Genomic DNA, 27,846 nt, shown 5'->3' on the forward strand with positions numbered 1-27,846 from the left:
AAATTGTTTATATAAACTTAATACATATAACCGCAATATTAGGTATATAATAAAACAGCCTTAAAAAATTAATTAGAAGCATACAAAAGCTCGTATTTTCCTTATCACAACAAATAGTAGTAAAAATGTAGGCTTATTACAACGTGATAATAATTTAAAAACATGAGTAAAAAAAAAAATGTTTATGTAAAATAGGGAAATTCCGTTACAATAAAATGATATGAACACATTACACAGAGGAAGAGGCGACACTGAGGTTATGGCGGTCGACAGCTTTAATGCAACGCGAACGACTGGGCGTTTCTGGTACCCAAAATATTCATTAGTCGTTGTGACATAAAGTACGGACGTTCAGACGATCCGTCGTTCCGTTCAGAATCTTCCACTAGCAAAAAAAGAAGAAAAAAAAACAGTCAAGCGACAAGTGTAAATTAGTATAAAAGGGCAATAGAAAAATTGTTTTAACTAAAACTCGAAAGTTTTTTATTCCTAAAAATAAATTTTGGCATAGTAAAAAAAATCACAAAAAGACATGTGATATGGCTGGGAGAGTCGGTGAAAAAGTTTAGTGACACGCTTTTGCCACAGAAGGGGTGGAGGTTGGAAATCAAGGAAAGATAGTAGACAAAATTTTTGGCATAAACTAATTAGGCCGTTGACTGTTGTATCAGTAAATGCTTACAAAAACACAAGAACAACGTGTCCACTGCTATGGAGTACACGTGGAAGAACGTTGCAGATATGATCCATGCCCCCACGGCCACGATGACCATGGGCAGCCACTTGTAGTTGAGTGTGAATTGTCTGTCGAACACGTCGGCAAACTGTTTGAGGGGTTCCAACGGTTCGTAGAACGAGAAGTAAAACGCGGCAATGGTGGCGCCCGTTATGACAATCTTGCCGACGAAAAATATGAAGTCGGTTACCTGAAAAACCAACGATAATTTGCGTCACGTCATTTATGGAATGATGTATCCGCCATCCGGGCGAAAAAAACCATTATCGCGGCTCTCGCGAGCAAGTCGAACACTTGCTGGGTCTACCTTGTCGAGCACCACCACTCGCAGGACGTTCCTCAGCAGCAAGTCGAACGCCTGCTTGGCCGAACTACAAAAGTTGTTGCCGTGCATGGCGCACATGATGTACGCGTTCCGGTTGATGAACCTCAGGAATTTGTTGAGCACCCAAAAGAAGCATTTCATGCACGCGAAAATGGCTCGCGTGAACGCATTGTCGTACTTTTTCAGTTTGGTCTCCGCGTATTCGAGAACGGCCCGCAAGAAGTTGCACACGGCTATGATCAGAGAACCGAACGCGATCGTGCCCAGGTGATACCTTTTGACACACAATAACGACACACGCGATCAATTAACGTCGAGTGTGGGGTAACCTACATCATCCGTGGCATTTGTTTTTAAACACCCGTGGCGGTCGTACCTGATCGTCTTGTAGACGGACGTGGTGAGCGCAAAGAACGGCACGTCCTTCTTGCGGAAAGTCCAGTACCACGAGGCGAACGTAATGGCCAATACCATTTGACTGAACGCCGACACGAAACTCATCAGCCAGAACATCCCAAACACGTTAAACCCCTGCAGCGCCGTGATGAAATCCTGGGACACGGCGTGGTCAAAAGCGCATTTGGCCACTCTGCAAGACTCGTTGGTCCGGCTGTACATGCAATGCCGTTCCCACTTGGATTCCGTGCACCAGTCGCCTTCCTATATTTTTCGGACAACATCGCCGCCATAAGAGTTGGAAAACATCATATCTTTAAATACTCAACACAGTCCTACACAGTGGTCTGGAGATGGTAGATAAAAATGTAAAAAATGGCAGCTTATAGGAACAGTTAAACCAACAAGAAAGGTGACGATGGCCAGGAAGGTATGCGCATGCTGAGAATGAAATAGGCGACATCGAATTCGGATATGTAGGCCAATGCCTACAGTCCTGTCCGTGCATACCTTGTAGTAGTCATCTCTGCAAATGCAATCGTAGTCGTTATTGAGATTTTTCACTTTGAACACGTATAGTTTCATGGACGACAAACACAAGGCGACGGCCAGGAACCACATCAACACCACGATGTACAGCGTCCACTGTACCAACGGGAACATGAGCGAAGTCTTTATCTCTAGTATAGCTCTAAAAACAAACCATAAAATATGTCGACATCAATTTAGTAGGTTAGTAGGCAAGCTAGGTGAAGTTTCAACATTAAGAGTGGTCGTTCTGCCCTTACCGACTGCCTTCCACTATTAGGGCTATGGACAGCCTGATTCGTTTGCGCAAGAATATGACGATGAGAAACATTATGACCAACGCTAATGCCGACACCAAAGTGAAAACCAGCCAAGTCGATTTTTTATTCAATTTCTCGTTAATGTAATTCTTAAGGCTTTGCTTTCCCGCGTCACTCGAAGGGTCTATTACCGGTTCGTCTTCGGGCTCGGTGTCTTTAAACGAAGAGTACTTGAGGTAAGACTCGTATGTACCTGCAAGGTAGACGGTGGTAAAAATAAAAACTCTGTCGAATTTGAAAGAGAGAAGCTGTTTAACGTACCGAAACCCAAAAGACAAATGATGGCGACCAAAGACAACCAAATGATTAGCCAGCTGAACCATCTCATCAACAGTATGTAGAACAGACTGAATAGCAAGGCCACTAGGAGGCCGCCCAGAATATACCTGTAACTGTTTACTATGTCGTCCATCATCAATTTGGCGCCCTACACATAAAATTAATTTCCCACAGCGTTTAATAATGATAGGCTCCGTTTGACGAGGCCCGTTAAGTACTCACTTCTTTCGAGTCCTTCACCAACTGTACCATGCTGATGCCTTCCGCCAAATTGCTCAGTATAATGTTGTTACTGTTGGTAAAGTATTTTAAACTTTCGACGTCGGTCAGAGTAGGAACACAATACCCGAATACTGAAACTTAACAGTTAAAACAACGTTGTTATACACCCACAACAATATTCTATTAATACTGGAGTGATGAGAACCAAAAAGAGGGTGCACGTGATTTAATAGGATTAATGTATGCTTATTGTTTGATATTCATTGATTTTGTTAACGTAACTTTACAAATAGGTTTCATTACAACAATAAACATACTGAAAGTGTCAAACCTATATGGACGAAAACTCGTTATTGAAAAAATTGCTCTTAAACCCTTTTGGTTCTCACTAACTGGTTAAAAATTTAATTTACTCAGTAAACGTAATGGTGCGTTTTTTGTAATTAGACAAGAACGGATACCAAAATGCAGGTCGGATAAAATTGTTATAAAAATAATATTAGCTCATCTGGCTCATACTATAGAGTTAATACTAATGAAAAATATAAGAATCTCGAGATAAAACAATTTTTAGAGGATAAATATTGTAGACTATAAGGTTAATTTCGATTGCCATTAACAGCTCTTCTAAAAGAATTAATATTGGTTATTAGGAAAGAAAAAAAAATTAGATTATACTCTTCACCATTACTTGATAATGGAAATGTCATATTTTATTTGACGAAACCCAGATTATTGGTTTAGGTTTAGAAGGACTATGAAAATTGATTTCCATAAGTACCACTTCTATGTCTGTCCGTTAGGTTAGATTCGTTAATCTGAGATTTTAGCCATTATAATAAAATCGACGTACTTGGTGAACTCTTAATATAGTATTTGGCACACAGATTCGAATCGGTGAAGTTCTTTAGAGTATCAATGGAAGTGACTAATTTATTGAGATCAGGTGAGACGCAAACTAGGTCTTTTTGTATCACCGGCCAATTGTAACGGCCAGTTCGGTCTTCCAATATGCTCTTCACGGCCCAATCTTTCTCCGGACACGTTTCCACGCACACCTGAAATAGTCATATTTTCACATTTTACACTTAGAAGTCATGGCGAATATCGTCTACTCACTTGTGGTGTTTGGCAACCGTGGACGAAGATCATGGGAGAAGTACATTCTGTAAGGTCGAAGAAGAACAGATAAGGTTTGTTCGTCACGTTTTTACTGTGCCCGCACACCCTTCCGGCCGAATCCATCGGTGAGGTCAACGTCTCTTGGTCGGCGTTTTGATAAGCTTAACAAAACAAACATTTTAATTAATTTTTGGGATCTTTTCTATCTCTGTTTAATGGAAAACAAGCCTTACCATAATACGCCAACAGGACCCAACAGGCTATGAACGTTATGAAGCCAAGGAAGCACAGACAATCTGTGCATGACCTCTTCTCTAGCGGTTTCTTCCTGTTTGGGCTGTACGAAACTAAACACAACAGAAAAAAATATGCAAATCAAGAATTTTACCAGCACAAGGTTTAATATAAGAAGATTCAAATAGTCTGACCATGTAAAACATAGGCAAACGCCATTAGCTAGAAAAGATCAATGGACATAGTATACTAATAACATTTGAAAAAAAAAATACTTTTTAATCCGTTGTTATATTAAAACAGAAAGTTATGTATGTTAAAAGAGAGATGTGACACAGGACGTCAAAGAAAACCGGTTTCCTCTTAGAGAAAATTACAATATGTTAAAAATGTTTGGTGGCGAAATTCGTTTCGGTTTTGCTGTTTTCTATGCTTTACAGATCATATCAATTTAAATGGCCATTGTAACTAGTTCACAGTCGAAGTTTGTAATTCCCGAAAATATTTATATTTCATTAATTACTTGTAATAACAATTTAGTTGAACGTTTACTTACATGGTTCTACGTGTTTCATGATTTCCAAGCAACAGAAATTTGGTTGACCGCGCTAACTCACTTCACGTTGGTATTGTCATGTTTGGTAAACTAAAACGACAAACACAAATGTAATTAAAACAATGTTAAAGACATCCGACGTTCAAATAATATATGAAAAAAGTTATCTCAAGAATTTTGCCCGATATAATTATTATTATTATCTTCTGCGACGATGGGCAACACATTTCTATACCATACAATCAATCAAAAAGTAAATAAGATTTAATTGTAATTTATAAGTACATTTTTTTTTTTTTTTTGCTAATCCAATACCAGACTATAAAAGCACATTTTTAATCGAGACGTTCAAATTATTATTTGATTGAATCGAAACAATTACAATCAAACCGGCCGTCACAATAGTGCCTACTGAGAATACAACAGGAGAACAGCACTTTATCAACCAAGACAATGTATTAAGTATAGAATACAATAGTATCTTCTGGCAAAGTTGCCAACAATTAATTTTTTAAAATAGCATTCGTTCCTACGAAATAATTGTTTAGCAACGCTTTGTTTTGTCCAGAAATGTTGGCTTAAATGTATTTAGATATGAAATCTAAGTGATGTCTATAAATCTAGATAAGTCTATATTACCTTTATGGTTTATTCGAAAAATACCGGACTCGATGATCCACACGCAGCCTACTGTATTTAACGACTAAAAATGCAAGCATGCAGCAAAATATGAGTAAATAGTAATCTATATTGGAACTTAAAATAAAAAAAATTGTAATTACGAATTATTAAGTAAAATTTTTAGAAATTCAATAAAAAAATAACAAACAAATGAAACATTCGTTAAACAGCTGATGAATTATTGAAATTAAGTGCAATTATTCATTATTTACCATTTATTAAGTTTGTTTTATCTTAATACATCTCTATTTGAATAACATTTTTACAAGTGTGACGTTCGCGAATAAGTAGTAATTAATATACAGTTTGCTTTTCAATGGTCTTTGATAACGTTTATTTTATTTAAACAGATACATAAATGTTCGAATAATAAAATACGAATGTTTGTCATTTCACGAGTCAATAAGTAACTTAGTTGAAATCGTATACTCTGATACTCACTATAATCGTTTAATAATAAACAAAAATGTTTTAACTGTGTTATATATATTATACAATTATATGTTTGAGTAACTGTTGCTTATATTGTTGTCCCACGGCTAACTTGTAGTTTAATTTTTAGATATTTCTAATTAATACAATTAGGTGCTCTCGTCTCGTCAAAAAGCAATAACTACTAAATTACTAAAAAATAAATGTGTTTTTTTAACTATTGAACATTTATTTTTACTCGTTTGGACGTTAAGCAATAGTTTCAGTTTTATTTTGTTGAAGATATGACGACATCTCATTGACAATGTAAAACTAATTATTATTCTAAGCTCGGTCTCACGGCCCTTGTGATTCATTTTCTCAAGTATAAATTAATCAAATGTGTTTAAATCATTTACATAATATTTTGTATTAAAATTAAGTCGAACTAATAATTTGTGTATTACATTTTCAAGTACAGTAAACACTAGTTATAGTATACATAGTGTTGTTAGTCACAGCCGATGCTTCTAAATCAGATATTTATCAGGTTTCTAGCTTTAGCGTTAAAACCGTGTACAAATTTTAAATACCTAATCCTACATAATTGACTTTGAAATTTGAAAACCTGATACCGAACATTTTGGGAAAATGTAGATCGGGTTAAAAACCATCTAACATCTATCTGAAAACGATTTTTTAAGTTTTCGTTTTCCTGTTCAAAAACTTATGTTAAGTAAGTGCATACTCTGTTTTTAGATCTGGAATATATAAATATTTTTGTTGTTGTTGTTATCAGTTTATCGATTATCGTCTGTCGGTTTCGTTTGACGTTAAAAACGGATACTTTTTCAGAACATATTATTATTATAATATAATCGCGTTCGGCGTTGCGGAAGCTACCCACGCGCAAGCCGAACGGTTTATTAATGTCAATTAACTTCTCTGCTCCCAAGCACAATTAACAGGCAAAGTCCGTGACCGTGGTCGGGAAGTACTACTTGTGCACATACAACACACGTGTACACTGTTAAGTACGGGTTAATTGAAATAACGAGCGGCAGTCATCAATCGGATTATTATTGTTAGTTTTTTTTTTTTTTTAAACCTTGCGTGCAATGACGATGCAACGACGCGTGCGAGCGAGTCTGCTGATGATTTAAATTGGTCGATTGTTAAAATATCGTTGAAACGCAAAAAACCGTCTTTAGCGATTAAGTATCGCATATAGAGATACACGCACGTGCACTTTGTTGACACAGAAGACCTACGGGCAGTGGTGTATTTACAATTATTCTTCCCGAGGCGGTGATATCCGACGAAAAACTCCCGCCCTAGCCACCTCCATGTAAACCTAGCCCTCTTGGCATGACCAAAAAAAAAAAATGTGAATTCCTGTACAATTGTGACCTCCCCATCCCCACTATGACCCGACCACACCGTACTGCGTTTTTCCAATCCGATTAATTTGTACACGAGTAACCATAATATTTTTGCGTAAAGTACAAAAACACATTTTTTTTTTTTAATATTTGAACAATAAACGTGCACATTATTTTTTACTTATTGACTACAATATATCTTCAGATGTTCGAGAGGCCCTCGGTTGTTTTCGATTCCTCCTAAAGTCTACTTAAAATATTTATACAATCTTCATTTCTTTAATACATAATTTATAAAGTGCCTAATAAATACAATATATGTACTTTATAACACCGAAAATTTCAACACCGAAATCAGAAAATCAGAAGATTTTTTGCTCCGAGAACGTTATACCGAGTAACGTTATAATTTGTTTTACCCCGAGAAAGTTAAAATGAATTTCGCCAAGTTAGGTTAGGTTAACAAAAATAGTGATAAAGAATTATGTAGTAAACATTTTGACTGGTCGATAACCAGTTTTAGATCACTGTTTTTGCTAACCTAACCTAACTTAGCAAAATTCGTTTTAACATTCCCGGGGTAAAACAAATGATAACGTTATTCGGTATAACGTTCTCGGACCAAAAAAATGTAAAACGTTATTCATTATAACGTTCACCATAGTTTAAACCAATTACAGTCTGAACCAGTACAGCGTAAGCCAGCACAGTCCAAATCAAGTACAATATAAATCAGAACATTGTTTTTTTGCATTTGTGTGAGCATTTGATAATGTAACTTGATATAATTTATAAAAAAAATTCGAAGGTTATCAAAAATCATAGATCAACAATATTATTATAATTCCTGTAGACCCGTGACCTCCCCTTCCCCACTTTTTCCCGACCCTACTGTACTGGCTATTTTATTTCTTGCAATTTTCAGCGCAATGTTATTCTACAAACGAGTATGCGTTTTTTTATTAGTAAGAAAACGGTTTTTTAAAACATATTTAATTTGGTTGTTTGTTTATTTTGAGTGTTTGAACTATTCGCTTGCGCGGTAGACTATACGTTTACATAGATTTTAGCAAACACCTATTTTTTATTTTCGTATTTAAACATTGTTAATGTGATTTTACAAAAACAATACTTTATAGTTTTACAAATGTTGCCTTTGTTGACTTAAATCGCCGTGTTGCTTAAGTTACCTTCAAATGTACAAAAGATAAAACACGGTATTATATTATTGTTGGTTTATTTCAATGAATACAAAATTGTTTAATTTTTTACTTATTTTCTCAAAACCTTCGGTTAATACTTAACTCACAACCCTATCTAAAAACTGACTCAAACACTCAGCCATAATATATTATATCACCTTGGACATAACTTAAATCGGCTATGAAAATAGTCATCAAATACAAAATGCTGACTTAAGGGAAACGCAATATAACTGTGATTTTCAATTCTTCAAAAATATATACAAACATAGGTAAACAATTAATGAACATAAACCAACAGCTGTGCTAACACCACACCACATATTTTCATAAATGTTCTACAGACATTACGGGTTGAACCGACTAACAAAAATGTTTCAGTATATCTTAAGCTACAGCAAGAATATAACGTCACTAAACAATAACAATATGATTAGTCATTTTAGTTTGATTCTATTGTGTCTTTCCGGCGTTTATTGCGTATCGTCTATTGACTATTTAGATTTGAATAGACTAAAACAAATTTATTACCGCCAAATCACCGGCATTAAGGAATGGGACGAAGCTATGAAGCAGCAAATAATTTACGAAGATGTCAATGGTACTAGAACTGCTGTTAACGTTAAGGACGCTGTGGACCGTTTTATGCAAAAAGGTGACAACAGCACTGTGACGGAATTCGAATCGATCCGCAGCATAATCAAAACAGCTTATCAATGCACTTTAGTGAGGTACGCTACCGTAACCGCTTACTTAATATTTCAGGAGCTGTGGGAGCACAAATGCAACATCAACTGGGCCTTAAATCATACGGAACAAAATTTTTCGAATTTCGATTTGGATACAATACATCAAAATAAAAATTTTAAAGACATATACGATTCGATACAGTGGGACGGAAATATAATAGACTTTGACGTTAAATTAGGAACAGACGACGAACAAATATTCGCAGTCCACCAATTCGATAGCAAGCGAAAGCAGGATCTCCACAGTTTATGGGCAGGATTCATCGAGAAGAATCTCGGTTTTAAAATCAACTACAAAATCTATACTGAAGTGATAAAAACGAGGTTCACAAACCAGTATAACATACCGTTTATCGTCGTTCTTAACGAACTCGCGTGTGTTCTCAACGAGGTGATTCAATTGTTGGACAGTTTCAACCAAGACAAGTGCGTAACACAAGACAGCAGTTTTGTAAAGAGCTTCGAATCCCTAAAAACAGGCGTCCGCGGAGATTTCATGGGGCTTCTAAAGCATTTTGATGCAATGAAGGCCAGAGAGGCCAGCTATGATGGGCAGCACCTACAATACAAGTATTAAAAATACTTTTCTAATTTTGTCTTTCAAGTCACATGTATCTTGTATTTTGTAACTTAAGGTAAAAAATACAAAATAAATTGTACATTATCTGTTGTGTCTCGCTTGGACTCGCCGAGTGTGTACTTAGTGCTGTTGGCATAATATCATAAATACATATCGCCAAATCGAAAGCGTCGTTGCCGTATACCAAAACTTTACCGGATACTACCCGCTGTCGGTCATTCGCCATCTGAGCAATGATTATTATTAATATTTAATTATTGTTTTTACTCTCCCAAATATCCTCCTCGTGAACTGAATAGTTTTTGTATTTTGTACTTTGTGTTTTTATTTAGTCGGGAAGGTACTGTACCTGTGCCATTCGTGGAGGGAAAAGACCTTAATGCGAAATTGTACAGAGATTTTACAAAATCGATTCCGGGAAAACTACCAGCGCATTCCGAAATAACGGCTTCGGGTTGCTTCGTAGAGAATTTGCAATTTGAGATTTCTGGTTTCAAAACGGATATTCAAAATACTGCCAAACCAAGGGACATTTATGGCCCTATCAACTATGGACGGTATGATATAGAATATTAGCTATTATATAAATGCAGAATTTAAAGAATTTCCCGTGAAGTAGAATGATATAGTCGAGATACTTAACGAACGATGGATCGGAAGAGAATGGGGATTAGACAGTATAGCTAAAGAAGAGAGACTAGAAGGGCAAACACGAGATAGATGGATTTGGGTACATTGGTTGCATTTTTTAAAATCCTCTTACGTGGCATACGTGGCCTTAGATCATTACTCATAAGGTGTGTATCTATAATAGACTTTTGATATATTTGCTGCTGCACCACCAAATTTGTTCTTGTCCTGCACAATCCATCTTTTAAAATTGGTCCAAATAAGCATTTTTTCTAATAATAATATTATGTCAAAGTGTGACTATAATTAAATTTCACAATACTGTAAAAAAACACAAACAAATAATTTTTTTAATGGAAAGTTACAAAACTGTAAATATTTTAAGAGACGCTTTATCATATAATATGTATATTATTATTATTACATTTCAGCGCACTCGAACTTAAAATAAAACTTATAGAAACTACCTATTATGAAGAAAAAAGGGAGGAAAAAATAGGTATGATAATGTTTAGCGATAAATATAAACCATCCAATGATCATCCGGAAAGCAGCGGACATAAACATGTAAGTATTAAGTATTCAAATTAAGTAGGAATGTAGCAGAGTAAGCACGTCTGTTAACAAAGAATGAAAATACAGAAGTATGAAGTATACAGAAAATGTACAATAAATTACCTTTGCAGCCTATTTTTTTCCTTAATATTTTCCCCAAATAAACTCAACAGATTGGATAACGGTATGTCTTGTAGAGTTTAGACCCTTCAAACCCTTTTAATAAATAAACCTAACCTACCCCAGTCTATCTTTACTGGTTTCTTAAAGGTTTAGGTTTTCTTAAATATTTTTATCCATAAACTCGCTTAGTAAAAATATGTTTAAAAGTATCAATTAATAAAGTGTCTATGTACAGGTTAAGAGTAAATCAATTTCAGTGCAATGATAACAAGTTAAATATTTCATGATTTTCATTCCTTCAAAGTACCAATTTTTGTTTACATAGCATTATATTAATACAAATTCTATGTTAGATACAGAAACGTTCTGACGTATGTGAAAATAATAAGAAAAATCGCTAATAAAATATACATTTGGTTTTTACCAGGAACAACCAAAAACCAAACTCATACTCATTTTTAACACTTTTTGTACGTTTTTTTAGAACATTCTAGACCAGATCAAAGATAAATTAACAAGGTATGTAAACTATAAATTATTTTCCTTGAAATGTTTTCAAAATAATTTTAACAACGGTATAATGTTCATCTTGTAGAGTTTAGACCCTTCAAACCCTTTTAAATAAACCTAACCTACCCTAATCTATCTTTAGTGGCTTCTTAAAGGTTTAAGGTTTTCTCACATTGTTTTATCCTTAAACTCGCTTAGTAAAAAGCATGTTCAAATGTTTAACTACCTTATCTCAAAATAAGAATGAAAAGTTACCAGTAAGGTCGTGAATTTCAAGTTTTTCATCAACCTACCCAATTTATTTTGTAGTATTCATTGTCCTCTTTTTAAAATCAATTTCTGGCTATTATCTGGCTATGCATCAATTTAAGTGTATCTATTGCATGTTATTGTTGCAAAAAAGTAAGCTAAAGTAAACGTTCTAACGTAATTAAAATAATAATAAAGGTTATTAGTAATATATAAATATAGTTATTACTAGGAACAACCAAAAACCAAACTCATATCCATTTATAACAATTTTTGTATTTTTTCAGATTCCAATTTCCAAAGATCAACTAGGATCTGATATCAAAAATATACAATAACATGTCTCAAATAATAATCGAATACATAATCTATAATTTTAAAATTACAGAAATGATTGTACAATAAATTAAATATGCAGCTTATGGGATTTTATTTTTTAAAATATTTTTCTAAAATAACCTTTAACAATGGTTGTCTTTTAAAATAACACAGGCTCAAATAAAAGCATGCTTATTGAGTTTAGACCCTTTAAAGTTTAAAAGCCTAGTTTGAATCTAATCTAACACGACATACCCTATATTTTTTTACTTCTTCGGAGCTAGATATTTCTATCAATAAAATCGTATTATTTATAGCATTTGGCATTGTTTTTAAGTCATTTTCAAATGCATTATACTACCCAAAACAGCGATTGGTTATATAGTAGCACCATGTCATGCCAACTATTTTATTACTCAATAAACGTTTTGTAAACTAGGGTATGTTTGTGGAGTAAGAAGTTGTGTTTTTTAATTTTTGACCACCAAAGTAATGGATTGAAGCGCTGCTCAAAGTAAAACCCATTTGAGTGAACAACATTAAGCCGGGCAAATAATTTGTAAATAATGGAATAATAAAGCTATTAGAACATTAAATGATATCCCACTGATACGCACGTACGATACAGATATCGGTTAATAATTTACAATAGACTCCCATGTTTTCTGTTGTTGATTTTCTCGTTAGCTCAATAACGTAGCAAGTATTAAAGTTATTGTGTTCATATAAAAATACAAAGCTTATGTTTGATTTATTGACCTGAGTTATCTAAACTACTTAGATAATTTGTTGTCTCTTACTTGGATGCACCATAAAAATAACTCCAAGGTCAAATCGTAGTGCAACCGAGGAAGTTACAGGGCTACAGAAATTACTGTAACTGAACGTTATTTTATCCGAGTATGCCAGTTCAGTGGAATCAAAGCATAACGGAGAGTTTACAGGTTTACAGAAATTATTATAAATAAACGCTTTGATGCTAATTTTTAAACACTGAATCTCACTTTAAAACTTTCTTACTGTGCTGGTTAATACTGTGATTCCTTTGGGTTTTACTAACTCGTTTTTTTACAACACTAGATTATGCGATGTGGTACTTCTTGTTGGTATAAAATTACCTTTACCTTTAGGTATTATATTATGCGCTCCTGTTTTCCGGCCGTTTTCGCCATTGCTCACACCCACAGAGACCGATGCCGCCTGGCGGAAATTCCTCACACAAACGTAGCGTTTAAGTAATTATTTGAATTTTTAGTTAAAAACAAAAGACTCGTGTAGTCGGCGCTCTTTCAATGGAAAATTATGCAGATGTCGACAAACGCGGTACAGGACATAACGTTTTATAACAGTATTACATATTTTCAAAAGACAATTAATCGATTTACGATGGTCTTTCAGACGTGGGCAGACACATTTCATCTACCTCGAGGTCAGTCGATTCGGTCTGGTGTGACTAACGACCCTAAGCTAAGGTAAACCGTCGCCGCAGTTTCGCGACAATCAGTTTGCACCGAACACATTTGGCCACAACAAAGAAATAAGTCATACTATTGTATTGTTGTTACATAAACTGATTGTGTGTGTGTGTGTAGAAAACCTGTGTGAATAGATTGGGTGCCATTATTAATCATTATCAAGTCGCAATTATATGGCAACAGGCAACATGTATTTTTGACAAGATATCATTGGCCAACATTATAAATTATTTATAAATTTAAAAATGTTTGTTTGCATGTGTTTTATAATTTCTCAAAAATATGACGTGGTTTATCTTCAGTTGTTATATTTTACCACCAAGAAATAACAAATTGTAATCAACGCGTATGATTGAAAAACAAATAAAAACGTTTTTTTGACCAAATATAATAATTGGATCATTATTCCGAAGCCCTAAGGATGAAATACAAACATCAGGTATATACATTTGAATTACTACGCACATGTGACAAATCATACATTTGAAAAACTGGAAGAACAACAAAGAAACGGATAAAAGAACAAGAAAGAGATGTGGTCTAAAAAAGAGTAGACAAATCTACGGTAGCCAAACAATAAAAAATAACGGACATATCGCCCAATTTGATAAGGTAAACATGTTAAACACAGGAGCTAACTTTGAAAAAAAAAATGTTCAAAGAAGGAATATAACTTGAAAATTGACAGAAAATTTCAATAGATAAGATGATTGGAAAATAGTTATACGTGGAAACCAACAATTATTCAATAGAAAAAAATAAAAAGACAAATCCAGCCAACCAAGTAACTGCAACCAATAGAAACGGGTGTTGTCGAAATAAATGAAAATTGCTAATGTAAAGAGGAACATAATATTTATTTAGAACATAAATAATGATACGTGGTAGGATAGTGTTGAAAACAGTCGGTGGTTCTTTTATGTCGAGTAATATTGTTATCGCCAAAAACATTATTATTCACAAATATTCTTATCTAACACGTTTTACTTTACAGGCATGTAGTAGTAAAGTTATAAAAGTTAATTAATAGAACCACTTATAGATAATAAAGAATAATATGGGAAAAACATTATTGTTTTATTACGTTAATTATTATTATTTAAGTTTTTAACAAGGTCAAAAAGATTAATTGTATAGAAAATAAAAATAGCAGGCTGCCGGGAAAAATAAAATAAGTCACCTTTTTTCAAAGTTTTATTCAAATAACTAAAACTAATAGTTGTGCATTATTTTTACAAGTCCGTGTGCGAAGATCACTGCGATGACTTCTCTTGATTGTCATAAGAAAACTAAAAAGTCAAGTTTAACAAAGATTAAAATCTACCATCTAAAATTTGATACCTCAAAAGTCTAAATAAATTTGATACCAAAAATTTAGGATACCATTTTATAAAATTCTCGGAGATTTTACTTTTTTTTAAATTGTTTTTCACAGTTAGCAAAACTATTTTTTTTTTACGTTGTTTGTTGTCACATTCTACTAAATGCAGAGTTAATTAAAGTAATTCAGTTTCGAGAACATATTTTTATTTATAATTCGTAGTTTTATTATTTTCATTGAAATGCAGTTGAAAGGTTGAATCAACAATGAACAGCGATTAAAGGCCATTGACTTGTCTTGTGCGGTTTGGCAGTACCAACACGACAGTAGTATGTGTGTATTATTGGCGTTTAAGAAACACATTAAATCCCGTCGAGAAGCTACATCATCCTATCTCGCGTACACAGCCAATACAAATATTAACAATGAAAAGCCCTCGAGCTATCATAACACAACAGTGTGTACCGTTCACACGAATAAACGCTAGGAGGTATACAGTATTCGTCTTCTCAAATATTGCAGGGAACGAGTTGACTGCACACACAAGTAAAGAACCCCGAATAAATAATTTCCAGTTGTTTATTGTATTAGATAACATTTTTTTATACATTGACGGAAGCACGAATGTAAAAAATTAAAAAAAAGCCCTAGTTATTCGGTTCAAGCCAACAGTCTCGTAAAACACACTAAGCAGGCTACAGCCCTATATATATATATATATATATATCATCCTATGTCACATGTGGAAATGTTTTATGTGGAAACAAGGATAGTATAATAAATATCATATAAAAAGTACATTATATTATATTTACACACACTCCGACCACCAACGGCGTTATAAACTCATTAAACGTTAATTGTCACTTTATTGTTTCACCTGGGCCGCACGCTACCGAACACCTTTTATATTTCCTCTGTGCATACATATTATAGTCCTCAACCCTCTTTTGGATAATGAAACACAATGGCTTTTTGTGTTTTTTTGTTTTAAAAATCACATTACTGAGCGCCCGATGCTATAATTATCGGTAATATTATCGCATATTTACGTGTCGTAGGAAGTTAACGTGTTAATGTAAACGAGGGCTGAAATTTCAATATTTTTGTTTTGAAAACAATAACCAAACGAGTTTGAAAAATTAAGACCAGCGAATATATTTTCATAGATACAGTCTATAAATTCTCTAAGCTTACCAGTCTTCTATCAGGGTCTAAAATCTAAACAAACGTTGGTATTAAAAAATGAATACAGATGATAATCCGGTATGATGGATGTTTGAATATCTAAGAAAGGTTTATTACATGCTAAAATAAACTCTGAAAATTTATAGTCGAGCGACTTTGTTTTGATGAGTTGATGCTTCTGAATAACAAGTGAACAGTCCAAGATCCTCTAAGGGCTGTGGCCAATTAGAAAACTAGTATAGCAGTTTAACAGTTTCTATTTCATTTGTATCATATTATTATTCTTATTTGTGTTTGTATCTTATTGTGGCTCACGCTACGCGTGCCAATTCGAGTCAATACCCTGGCAATTGTTATCGTTTACTATCATCAGTCAACGTATCGAGGAAAAATAACAACTCCGGGGTTAACAATCCGTTCAAAAATATTCACTTAACGGCACTTAACTCAGGTCAAGATGCGTTGGGTGTATCATTGACCTAGGTCGCCGTGACGGTCGTGATGTTGGCTTTGCCGAACGCGTTTTTTACTCTTAACTCGCTTGAAGGACGTTGTGATATAATTTTCTGCGACTGCGGTCAAACCGCTAAAATAATATAAGACTGCTTTTTTTTAAATACAAAACGTAATTTTAGCTATGGTCAATGTCTACTCGTAGTGTCAAAAACACTAAGAACGCAACATGAATGTATATGTTATTATTTCAACAAAATGAAACAAATTTACACGCTCCAAATTTTGTTTATACAATAAATCATAAGCAGTTGTCGTAGGTGAACACAATGTATTTACAACAGAAATGTGGCAATCAATCAACGCATAGAATCATAATATAAGTTCAATGTTTACAGCTGCAAAAAAAAAAAAATGGGAACTGCAAAAAATACACAATGCACGTGTCTACTATTGCATGTATGTACTTATATAACCGTCGGAATCATCTTAATGCCAATTACTGTTACATTGTTTTCCCTTTGTCTGGCAAAGCATTATAATAACGAATGTGTAATAATTGCATTTAAGTTAATTTATTCTTTTGTGCGTCGAATGTCTAGCGGTAAATAAACAATTATGTTTAAAGCGTAATCGATATTAGAATAAGTGAATCATTCGATATCTTATTATAATTGAATCAATTACTTCACGATATGATGTGATTAATTATTGTCTTTCAACGTATAGAATAATTATTATTGAACAAAACCGTCATCAAATACACTTAAGTTTAACATTATTTTATTGATATAGTAATATTATAGTAAAGTATATATTATAGTATAAGTAAACGAATAATTCAATAGAAATTATGTACATATTTTTAATACAACAAAGAAGCTTTTGGTTGTCTGGCATTGTCTGTAAACAAATTCTAGGGCGGAATGAAAATTTCATTATAATTATATTACTGTGAGATAGGATAAAAAATGTTCAAAACTGATATAAAGATACCATGTATTATATAGATTCCTGCTCGTTTTTAGGCCAACCACGGTTTGCTACTGAATATAATGTAAGAAATCTGTCGTTCACAAACAACTAGAACAACCGCTTAGAAGAAAATAACGTATTTTTAAAAACAAAGGTTTTTTTTTTATTGTTGTCACCATAGTGGTGTGCATAGCATGTAACGGTACAAGAAGCCAGCAAGCAACCAAATAACTTATCGATCGAGAAAAATATCTATGTAGATCTATAATTTTTTAATAAATTTCATAGCGAACTTGATATAAAAAATTGTTAATTAACATTATTATTGCCATTCACGCCATTGTTTACACCGTCTAAATATATAAATGAATAACTAACTTATAAAGATTGCGTTTTATGGAGATTGCGACTTTTTAATAGAATTGAACAACATTATCAAATAAGAAATAAAAACTAAGCAAATTCGATAACCATTATGATTAAAAATAAAAAAAATAATATTTTAATGCCCGTATAAAAGGATAAAATAATAATTATTGTACTGACTTTTTTAATCATTTTTCAAGAACTACTCAGGTAGGCGGTTTTTTCTTATATTGTTATAATAATCCTAAGAAGCCACATAACCACAGCGGGGACACATACAAGAAAAAAGCACCAGGGTCGCTTTCCAAGAATCGATTTCATTCAAGTCTCCTTCACGACAAATGACAATATTATTTTCATCCAATGCAAAAAACAAATACTCGCCGTTGAATTTGTTCATATCAATTAGCTAAAATATACGACCTTAATTAAGATTATTAATATACTTCCTTCCGGTCGTCCAACAGCGATTCATCAAATTACTGATAATAAACACATTCGCTTTGAATTAAATCAGACTGTGTTCATTGTTGTTGTTTTTGCTATGTAAGACGATATTAGATTTAATTGAAAAAACATTTTTAACTAAAGACCAAGGCCGATGAGCAATTGTATACTCCAGGAAAACGATTCATCTACACAAAACAAAACTACAGTACCCAGACTGAAATTTTAACCTTTATATATCCTGTAGACAGTGTAATGGAAATATAAAAAAACATAAAATAGTTACTGAACCCTTATGAAAGGCATGAAAATAACTTGCGTTACATTGAAAATTAAAAGAACATGTTTCCAAGTAGTGTAACGTTTATTTACAAACCGAAAATATTAGTAAAACGGCTTAAAAATGATTAGTATGTTAGTATGTACTCTTTTGATGACTAAGTATGAACTTCAAAACATATGACACATAAGAGGTGTAACTTTTCTCACTGTCAATAACCGCTTTAAATTAGATACTAATTACCACTCGGTTATAGTTTATAAATTGTCTTAGATTATTTTAAGTCTTTTTAGGACTCGCTATCGAAACGAGTGAACAACGACGCCGATTTACAGTACTAAACCCAAAGATAAATGATTATCACTCTAGACCGCTATTATTAACTGGCGCAGCCACTAAAGCTGCCATTTTATGTAAGAGTTATATGCATATCACACAAAACAACAATGTTACGTACGAAAAATGCGTTTCAAATTATTGGTACTTTACTATACCACTATGAACTGATGAGACAGTTGATATAGAACACACGGTTAAAGGAAATCTCCCATAGATGACAATTATTGTGCTATTACTCGTTTTGCTTGTCAATTTCATATTAGCCATCTAGTTTATTGTATTCATCTACTCCATGGAATTGTTCAATTGTGAGAAAACTAAATTAATTAATGATTTTTGATTAACTATCCACTTCTTCTTGGATCTACCTATATTTTAAAAATCGTCTATTCTAATCTCTATTACTCATTTTACTATTTCATTTAAATCTCAACATGCCCAAATTGTAATCTATCGTTTTTATGAACCGACATCAGTTCAGTTCAGTAACAAAAGTTTGGACCCTTAAATAAAAATTAAATTACATAATATTATCAATTAAATATCAAAAAATATTCTTAAAACTCAAAACCACATAATATCATATTAAGTAAGACCTATTAATTTATCTCATTGCGTCCTATGTTTAAATTCTTAAAATGCTGCACACTGAACGACCATAATACTTTACAAACACGGACATTAATATAGTTTCAGAACGTTAAGAGGATTTTTTTTCAAAAAAAAAATATAAGAAAGTAATTATTTTTGTCTACTCTTGAGCCCTGGAGGGTTCTTTATACTCTAAACAATAGCACCCGCGTTAACCGTGACCTGGGTCAATTTCCGCCGGTCCGTCGCGGCCGGATACACATAGTGGATTGATTTCTCCGCCGTATTAAGTACAAATTTTGTAGTTTATAAAATGTATTATATACACACACTTTTTTTCAGCTGAATCAGAGCAACGTGTCGCGCGACCGTGAACCATGAACATGAAAAAATCCTACTACAAAACAACAAAAAAAATCAAAAAATCTCTTACAACCCGGAGATCCGTTCGGAAATGTTGATTTCACACTCGGACTCTGGAGTTCAACATTCATCCAAGTCCTTAACCTTTAATTGTGTATACAGGCGTGTACTAAACAACCCACTGCTCCGATTATGTTGAAAAACTAAAGCAAGAAGACCGATTTTTTCTGGTTTTACTACTCGGTACTCAACTAACTAATACGGGAAATAGGAGGATGTTACCCAATAATGTTTCCTATTTCCATAAAATAACTTAAATTTTCCCTCTTACTTATCTCTACTTAGTAACATGGTACGCCCCGCGTATTTAGTCGTGTAGATATTTATTACATACCTAAATAATAGTTTACCAAGTATAGGTCCAGGCTCGTTACATACTGTACTATACTATGCAGCTCAGTGGTATTGCCCTTGACACCGTACCATACACCAGAGTGGTTCACACAACGCACAAATATACACACAGCGTTATTGTACTCGTATAAATCATTACACTTATGTGTTGGGTGCGAACTGACACACAAAAGATCAGGAAACGACGGATTTTAAGGTCGAGTAGTTATTCTTTATTTTTTATTTAATTATTACTATGACATTCGCCGGAATGCTTTACCGAGATCTCCGTTCGGTAGACTGTTGTAATACTAATAATAATTAGTCATAGTAAAGTCCGACCATAACGGATGACCATGATTGGAACAGATCAACGCGTTAATGATTCATCGGTGGTCATTGATATGAATGGTCAACGAATTATTCATAAACGGAACACAATCACACAGGGGAATAACCTATTCAAATTCGACTACATTATAAAATATTTACCCTTTAAAATTCCAATATAGGAAGTAGAAATTTCTCGGAAATTTGTTGATTGAACTTTTAGACTTCATTTTCCGTTTGGGATAAACCACATAATTTGACAGTCCTGTTTCTGAAATGTTTACTACTCTCGTTTGCATCACACCGGCGTCGACAATACTGTTATCAGGCGTGTGCTGCTACACACAGAGTTCCTTTTAATATTTTCTCAACACAATGACAAAAATACAATAACAGTTGTGCTATGGTTTGAAATGTCCGACACTAGCTGCCCGTAAAACCGAAAATACATTAATATACATAAGCATCATGTTCGTACGCTTAGTTGTAAGTTTTTTTTTTTTTTAGTGCATACCCATTATACGGTAGGTACATGTGCATTATAGGAATAATTATCACCGCATGTCACTTCCAGTTATCGGTAACACTAACACAACGTGTGCTATGGCGCAGTTTAAGTGAAATTTAAGTGAATTTCTTCACTTTCTTTGTGTTTGATTGCACAAACACGCGTACTGAGTACCTACACGAAATGTACATTTGAACACATCTCAATACAGTGGACTAGACACTTAATGCTTTGCTTTGTACAGTAGGTATATGTAGATAACTAACGAGTTTTCAATATTGTACCAATAAACGACATCAAGCAGACTTATGTCATGTTTACTCGAAAAACATGAACATTATGTAACCGGCCGACCGTCTTAAATGTTTTATGAACCACGAGTCACAATAAGTGGTTCAATTGATAAAAAGTTCTGTAAAAAAAAAAAAAAAGAAGACTATCAAATGATCAAAATGATTAGAAGTTATAATTCGTTTTCGCTGTTCTTTAAGTAGGTAGTTCAATATATTGTGTACCGCGTGCAATTAAGATTATCTTTATGTTCAGTGGCAGGCCGAACTGGATTATCTTTTTAACAATGAAAAACCCGAAAATACACAATAGAATAATACTAATATAGCCCGTTGTGATCACAATCTGTGACTCAACATTTCGGCGCCGTCGAATTTCGATATACAGTTGCATTAAAATTGGTCAACATAAATCATGTTTAAAATGAACCGATAACAGAAATATAAATATGCTAAAAAATGATAACAATAATAATCGTGTTCGATTAAACCACTGGTTTTATATGCGTATTATTATTAAATAAACTTTATTCGCCAAACTAATTAATTTGAATCTGACAACAAAGTATAATTAGAAGTAGTAAATTTAGTATCAAAATATTATTGATTCGACACGAATAACAATTAATATCAATTAACATATTATTTGGCACTATATTAGACTCGTCGATTATCCAAATTATGTAGTCTTATTGCCGGAGGAAAAGTGATTTAGAGATAATCTGTAACTCCAAACGTTTCCACCGTCGATTATGCGCTATATAGAACAAACTAATACTGCGGTAATTTAAGTTTTAACTTCAGACGATAACAATACACGTATATCGAATTTCTTTGTTGGATACGAATTGTATTTTTCATCGCTTTGTTGTTCGTAATTCTCACGTTAAGCGACATCGAATTAAATATAATGGAATTGCGGTTTGTTGCACTCTCGTGTTCTGTCTGCGCCTAGTTGGGAATAATTGTAAAATGTAATTTCTAAACGCGTCGTTTACAAGGTAGTCTCAGGTACGATAAATAATATTATAATTTATTATTGTCGAGTTTTGCGCGCTTGTTCCTTTAGACTTTGGTGTCGTGCGACAATGCGTTAGAAAATAAAAATATACGGGTACACGTTAACATTAGACGAATTAGTTTTTCTTTTTTTTGTAGATTTGATCAAAGCCGAAAAAAAAAAAAACAACGAGTAAAACACCGAACACGTGCGTCGCACCGTCGAAGGGGGTGCCGCAAGAAGTAAGTGTACGCCTAGAGAAAAAAAAGCAACATCATTCCTTCGGAAAAGGCACGACTACTGGAAATAATAATAATAATAATAATAATAAAATAATCAATGTTCCAGGCCCCCTCAAATGTGTGTGTGTGTGTGTCCCTTTACTTACTACACGGCATGTACCTGTTTTTTCTTTGTCGACCGGGCACGCGCGTTTAAAACATTCATGCGATGCGCTTTTTTAAAAAACCCCTATGTACATATCGCCGCCGCAGCGACCGTGCATTTTTAGCTTTTTTTTTTTTAATTTCCATACAAACAGAAACGCAGCACAGGCCTGTTATTTGAATGGCGGTTGCCAAGCCGTTGCATGTCCGACGGTGTACGACCGATAAAGAGCACGGTGGCGAGTGTACACGAAATGCGGAAGTAAATCTTACCTACTACTCAGACTACAACAGTAATGATGCTCGTGAATTGGCTTATTACCCGGCTCATAAACGCCAGCAAAGGTTACGGGTGCATTGTCGGTGCTTAAAAAAATAACCAAGACGGTGAGACCGGGTTGGATAGATTTTTAAAAAGCGTATCGTGTACGAAAGAGATGAAATCACTTTTTAGAAAACGTTTCCACGCAATTCTGTGATTGGTGGCAAAATCCCTTCTATGTAAAAAAAAAAAAACATATTACATATGAAAGGTTAATTGACTGAAATTTTTCTGCAGATGATAAATCGCCCACGGTAGTCGGCGTAGAAATGTAAGTAACAGTCTTCAAATAAAATAACAAACATTATTTGAAATAAATTTTAGAAAAATGAGGGTTTTTACAACTTAAAGGCGATTAAAAAAAAAAAACTAAAGAAGCCAAAATGTCTGAGATCAGATTAAGGCGCAGCGAAAAAAAATAATCTAAATTCACATCAGTAAAAAGTTGTTTAAAATTTTTTTTTCAATTATGTGGGAATATACACGGGTTAAAATTAATTGAATTCTAAATAAGATTGGTTTAACAAACAATGTGTAGGAAATCGTTGGACGCCCACGGGTTAAATTTATTGTAGTATAAGAAGTTCACAGTTGACAGTTCTGTTTACCATGCACAAAATAATACAGATATAGTGTCTTTGACAATTTGAATTTTGTCTTTGTTTAAGACAATTTCTTTGTTCTGATGTGCAAGAACGGGATGTTGAAAATCGTGTCATATTTTTTTTTGTTTTGTCGCGCTTTGAAAGGAGCGCAACGTTAAACCTTTTAAAAATAATAAAAATAAACTAACGGTAAAACTATAGTTTTTTACTTGTCCCAATATAATAGGGTTAAGACAACCCAAGAGGATGCAACCGTGCTCTTCCTTCCCGGCCATTTTTTTTTCACAACAAACAGGAAATCGTTATCGGATTTCGAAAACCGGAATCATGTATTTCTCATTTATATGAGCTACAAAAAATTATATTTATTAAAAAAAAAATTAGAAATTCTAATATTTTCTTAACCTTTTTTTGGGGTTTTTTTTTTGGATAATATTATAAATATAAGTTTAATAAAAACTTAATTTAAAACTAATCAATATTGTCTTGATTTAAAAATGTAATAAAATATTTACGTTACTATTTTATTTTTTCAAATTACATTCACATAAAATTAAAATACCTATTATCATATTATGTAATTGTCGACCACTTGAATTTTATATATGTAAATCGTCCGAATCGTTAGCCGAGTCTTACAATGTTTATTTTTAACCAAGGCATTGTGTGCAAATTTACTCGGCCAAAAGTATAAAATCAGAATCTAAATATATCTACACTGTGATCATAATATTATTTGTTTGCAAATATTCACCTCAAATGTTTATATTAGCATTTACCAAAAGTATAATTTTAAACAGGTTACTATAGTAATTCGATTTACAGACTTACATAACTTCATCGACGTAGGAATTGTGTAAGTGTTTTTAATATAGCCTAATCAAAATTAATATTTAATCATCAGGATTTTTTTACATTATAAATACAAAAATTTTGAAATTCTCGAAAACATATATTTTCAAATATCGTCGCAATAGGTACCTCTATGTTCCTTTATGCGGCAACATAATTTACACGGTTAATTAAAAATATATTTTTTTTTAACTGTTGTCTGACATCTTACGTCATAAGTTATGGCATAACAGCGTACATATTGCTTACGGTTAAACTCAAATTAGTTAATTATTAAGAGGGCGTCTTACTAAAAATTGTAGGTAGTCCCGAACGATACAGAAAAATCACCAGTAGTAAAATAACAATAATTATTATTGGACTTACTACACAAGCATAGGCGAAAATTGGGAGGAGATTGGATGTGCTTAGCGCCCCCCCAGTTGGTACTTGAATACATAAAAAATGATTAGTGAATTTTTACAGCACAAACGAGTCATTCAAACCCGGTGACCGCACGACTGAAGTCTGAACAAATCGAATAAATTCGAGGGTGAGCAAAATCTAAACACCTGTTTCATAATATTTACCAAGGTAACGGAATACGTTTACCTACTGGTATTTTGGAACAATACAAAAGACACAGATAATATATAAAATAAACTAGAAATTGCTAAGTGTACGTGCCGCCAATAGAGATAATTGAAGTTACCATTTTCCGCCATCTTTGTGGGAATTAGAACCTTATCACATGAAAATATGTTTATAACAATTATAAATTCAGTTGATAACAGAGAATTCCAAATATACCTCTATATATATATTCTGTTCGAAATAAGAAGCGACTTAGGCGGCTACCTGAAAACCGGTTTTTTACGTGGCTTTCAGATAGCCGCCGAGGTCGTTTCTTATTTTGAACCGAGTTTATAGAAATATATTATTTTGTACGCACATGAAGCCCACAAAAATGGCTGACGTCGACTTCAAAACTTATCGCTAGTTAGCAATCTATTTTATTGTGATAAAAGAGAAATTCCTTATCAGTTATCCCAATTTTATTTTCTCTGTTGTAGGGACTTAAACGGCGTTTGCGAAAACGAAAACATAATTTTAATGGAAGTTTCGTTGCCATTTTCAAAACGTTACCACATTACTAAATCATAACTTGCCATTGAGGATGTATTGTTTCAACCCCACATCCTATTGAAACGCCGACAAGGGCGAAAAGCGATGTACTTGACGAGCACTAAATATAAACAACAACTAGATGTTTCAAAAATTAGGCCAATAAATCAATTAGCCGGTTTTCGCGGTCAGTAAAAACATAACGGTAACGAACACATTTTGGCTGTAATCCAATTTAAAGTTATTTTTTCGGCAATTTTTTTTATTTACAAATCGGTTTGTTTTTGTCTCAACAATGAGCTTGCGCACATACAGTCTTGAAGACCAAAATAATTTTTAAAATCCACAACAACAAACGAAAAATGCATTTTGAGTAATATCGATAAAAGTCACAATTAAAAATAACTACGAATCCTCTAACGGCTTTTGTTTACAAGCGAAAAAAACCCAAATACAATCGTACAAAGAATTGTAGTGATATTCAATATTGTAAACACTAAACATATATTAAAAAAAAAAACACTATACTATAGGTACGCTTAGTCGATAAAACTTACGAATGATTTTAACGCCCGACTTGCAAAGACAACACTGAAACATTTTTAAAATAGCCAAACGAATTTTCCACATAAAGCTACTGTTCCGAAATTAAAAATTTTAATCTACGCATATTTGTGTGTAATTTAATCGTCATTGAACGTGAAAATTACAAAAAAAAACAAAGCAACGCCGTAAGAAGAAACGATTGAAAATTTCTTGGAAAAAAAATTGGAATGTAAGAAAAATCGAAAATTAAGTACGTTGAAATATGTTCCCATTTAAAGTTTTTATCCGTAGACCATAATAATCTACATAATGTTTTTGTATGGACGGTAATACCGTTAAAGTCGCTTTCTCGACGTGCCGCCCGGGGTTTAGAACGTGTAACCGCGTGTAATATTACCACTGAACTGTAATAACGTCATTGGAGCATTACACCTTGTCGCTGGTGTGTGCCGCAAAAACACAAATGGGTACATATTTTCTTTTTCTAAATTGTAAATAATTTAATTACCTGGAAATCGGTGGCGGCCGAATAGGACAATAGACTTATTTTCTGAACGCCGCCGGACAACAAACTGGACGCGTATCGTATAAATAGAAATGTTTATGGCGAATGTTGTTATCAGTGTTAACGTTGGACGAGCGCTCGACGGTTGAGTATCCGCTACCGATCACAGACGACGACTGGCGTTGTGGCTTGACGATCATGTGTGATAACGGCAACGCGCGTCGACGGACGCCGCGTGGTGCGTATTTCGTCGCGGATGGACGGACACGGTCGAAGACGGTGCGGCGGCTGCGTCCCGTGCGGCTTTGGTGTTTGTCGCGCGACCAATTGTGAGCGCGACCGCCGCCGCGTACCGCGTAGGTATTCGTGACGCCGCCACTCCCTCCACCGACGCGGCCCCGGCAGCCGGTTTTCCTCGTTATGCAATTCTACAACGGCCAACGACGGCTATTATTGTATATATTTTACGTGTACGTTTTGTTATTGTTATTATTGTTTACCGTACGGATAAAATGTACGCGGCCGCAGGTGCGTTATTGTCGTTCAGCGTTCTGCGTGTCTGCAACAGGACGCACCGGAATTGTCCCGGATTTGACCCTCCCATAACGAATTGAAAAATTGACAACACACGTTGTTGAAAAAATTGTGTTATAGAATTATACAATTACGTGCACTTTAGCTTCGTTACAAAGCTAAGAAATAAGAAGGTATTGTTTTTCCAATGAGTTTTTTCACGGATTTAGCAATTCAACATATCAGAAATCGTATCCAAAAGTCACACCGTAAGGCGTAAAATGAAAATTTTTGTGACTTTATAACTTATTTGGCTGGAGTTTGTAAATGTGTTTCACAAAAAAAATATGATAAAAATAACTCTAGATATCAAAGTACAGTGTTTCAACTTCCAAGTCACCCAAAATGTTTCATTTGACCTTAGTTGACGGTAATATACCAAAATATATCATCAACTATCTCCAATATAATTATTCCCCCAGAAGAAGTAGAAACTTTTTCTTTATTTTACATTTTACATTTGACATGGATATCTTATTTAAGACTTCATGTGTGATAATTAGACTGAAGGAAAATCTAATTTAAC

At 33.8% G+C, this 27,846-nt stretch overlaps 2 protein-coding genes across 3 annotated transcripts; one reads left to right on the forward strand and one right to left on the reverse strand.

Moving 5' to 3' along the window:
• On the reverse strand, positions 1 to 27,028 carry LOC126843195 (choline transporter-like 2). The gene is made up of 13 exons (XM_050580563.1): positions 26,751 to 27,028; positions 4,719 to 4,808; positions 4,162 to 4,275; positions 3,926 to 4,089; positions 3,660 to 3,864; positions 2,807 to 2,943; positions 2,567 to 2,732; positions 2,246 to 2,498; positions 1,968 to 2,148; positions 1,438 to 1,721; positions 1,044 to 1,335; positions 683 to 926; positions 1 to 385 (listed from the first exon to the last, which is right to left on the reverse strand). Exons 2-13 carry the CDS (start codon positions 4,735 to 4,737, stop codon positions 276 to 278), a joined length of 2,169 nt encoding a protein of 722 aa, XP_050436520.1. The 5' UTR covers positions 4,738 to 4,808; positions 26,751 to 27,028; the 3' UTR covers positions 1 to 275.
• Positions 8,603 to 12,212, forward strand: LOC126843200 (uncharacterized). Of its 2 annotated transcripts, none has more exons than XM_050580572.1 (5): positions 8,603 to 9,125; positions 10,056 to 10,280; positions 10,785 to 10,920; positions 11,516 to 11,550; positions 12,078 to 12,212. In XM_050580572.1, the coding sequence occupies exons 1-5, from the start codon at positions 8,728 to 8,730 to the stop codon at positions 12,100 to 12,102; spliced, it is 819 nt and encodes a 272-aa protein (XP_050436529.1). In that variant the 5' UTR covers positions 8,603 to 8,727; the 3' UTR covers positions 12,103 to 12,212. The 2 variants fall into 2 exon arrangements, with proteins under 2 accessions (XP_050436529.1, XP_050436528.1); XM_050580571.1 differs by having other exon boundaries at positions 8,612 to 9,713.
• Positions 27,029 to 27,846: the final 818 nt, after the last annotated feature.

This window comes from Adelges cooleyi, unplaced genomic scaffold (assembly GCF_023614345.1).
Source record: "Adelges cooleyi isolate 19-005CV unplaced genomic scaffold, UGA_ACOO_1.1 ACOO_flye_CR_arks_rails_tigmint_CR_PRNA_574, whole genome shotgun sequence".
Classification (NCBI taxonomy): domain Eukaryota; kingdom Metazoa; phylum Arthropoda; class Insecta; order Hemiptera; family Adelgidae; genus Adelges; species Adelges cooleyi.

Coding starts and splice junctions, on each gene's coding strand:
- LOC126843200 (XM_050580571.1), top strand. CDS start 8,728: ATGTTCTACAGACATTACGGGTTGAACCGACTAACAAAAATGTTTCAG. Junction 10,281..10,784: donor GGCCCTATCAACTATGGACG/GTATGATATAGA, acceptor ATTACATTTCAG/CGCACTCGAACTTAAAATAA. Junction 11,551..12,077: donor ATCAAAGATAAATTAACAAG/GTATGTAAACTA, acceptor GTATTTTTTCAG/ATTCCAATTTCCAAAGATCA.
- LOC126843195 (XM_050580563.1), bottom strand. Junction 3,865..3,925: donor ACGGTTGCCAAACACCACAA/GTGAGTAGACGA, acceptor TGACTATTTCAG/GTGTGCGTGGAAACGTGTCC. Junction 2,499..2,566: donor CATTTGTCTTTTGGGTTTCG/GTACGTTAAACA, acceptor TCTACCTTGCAG/GTACATACGAGTCTTACCTC.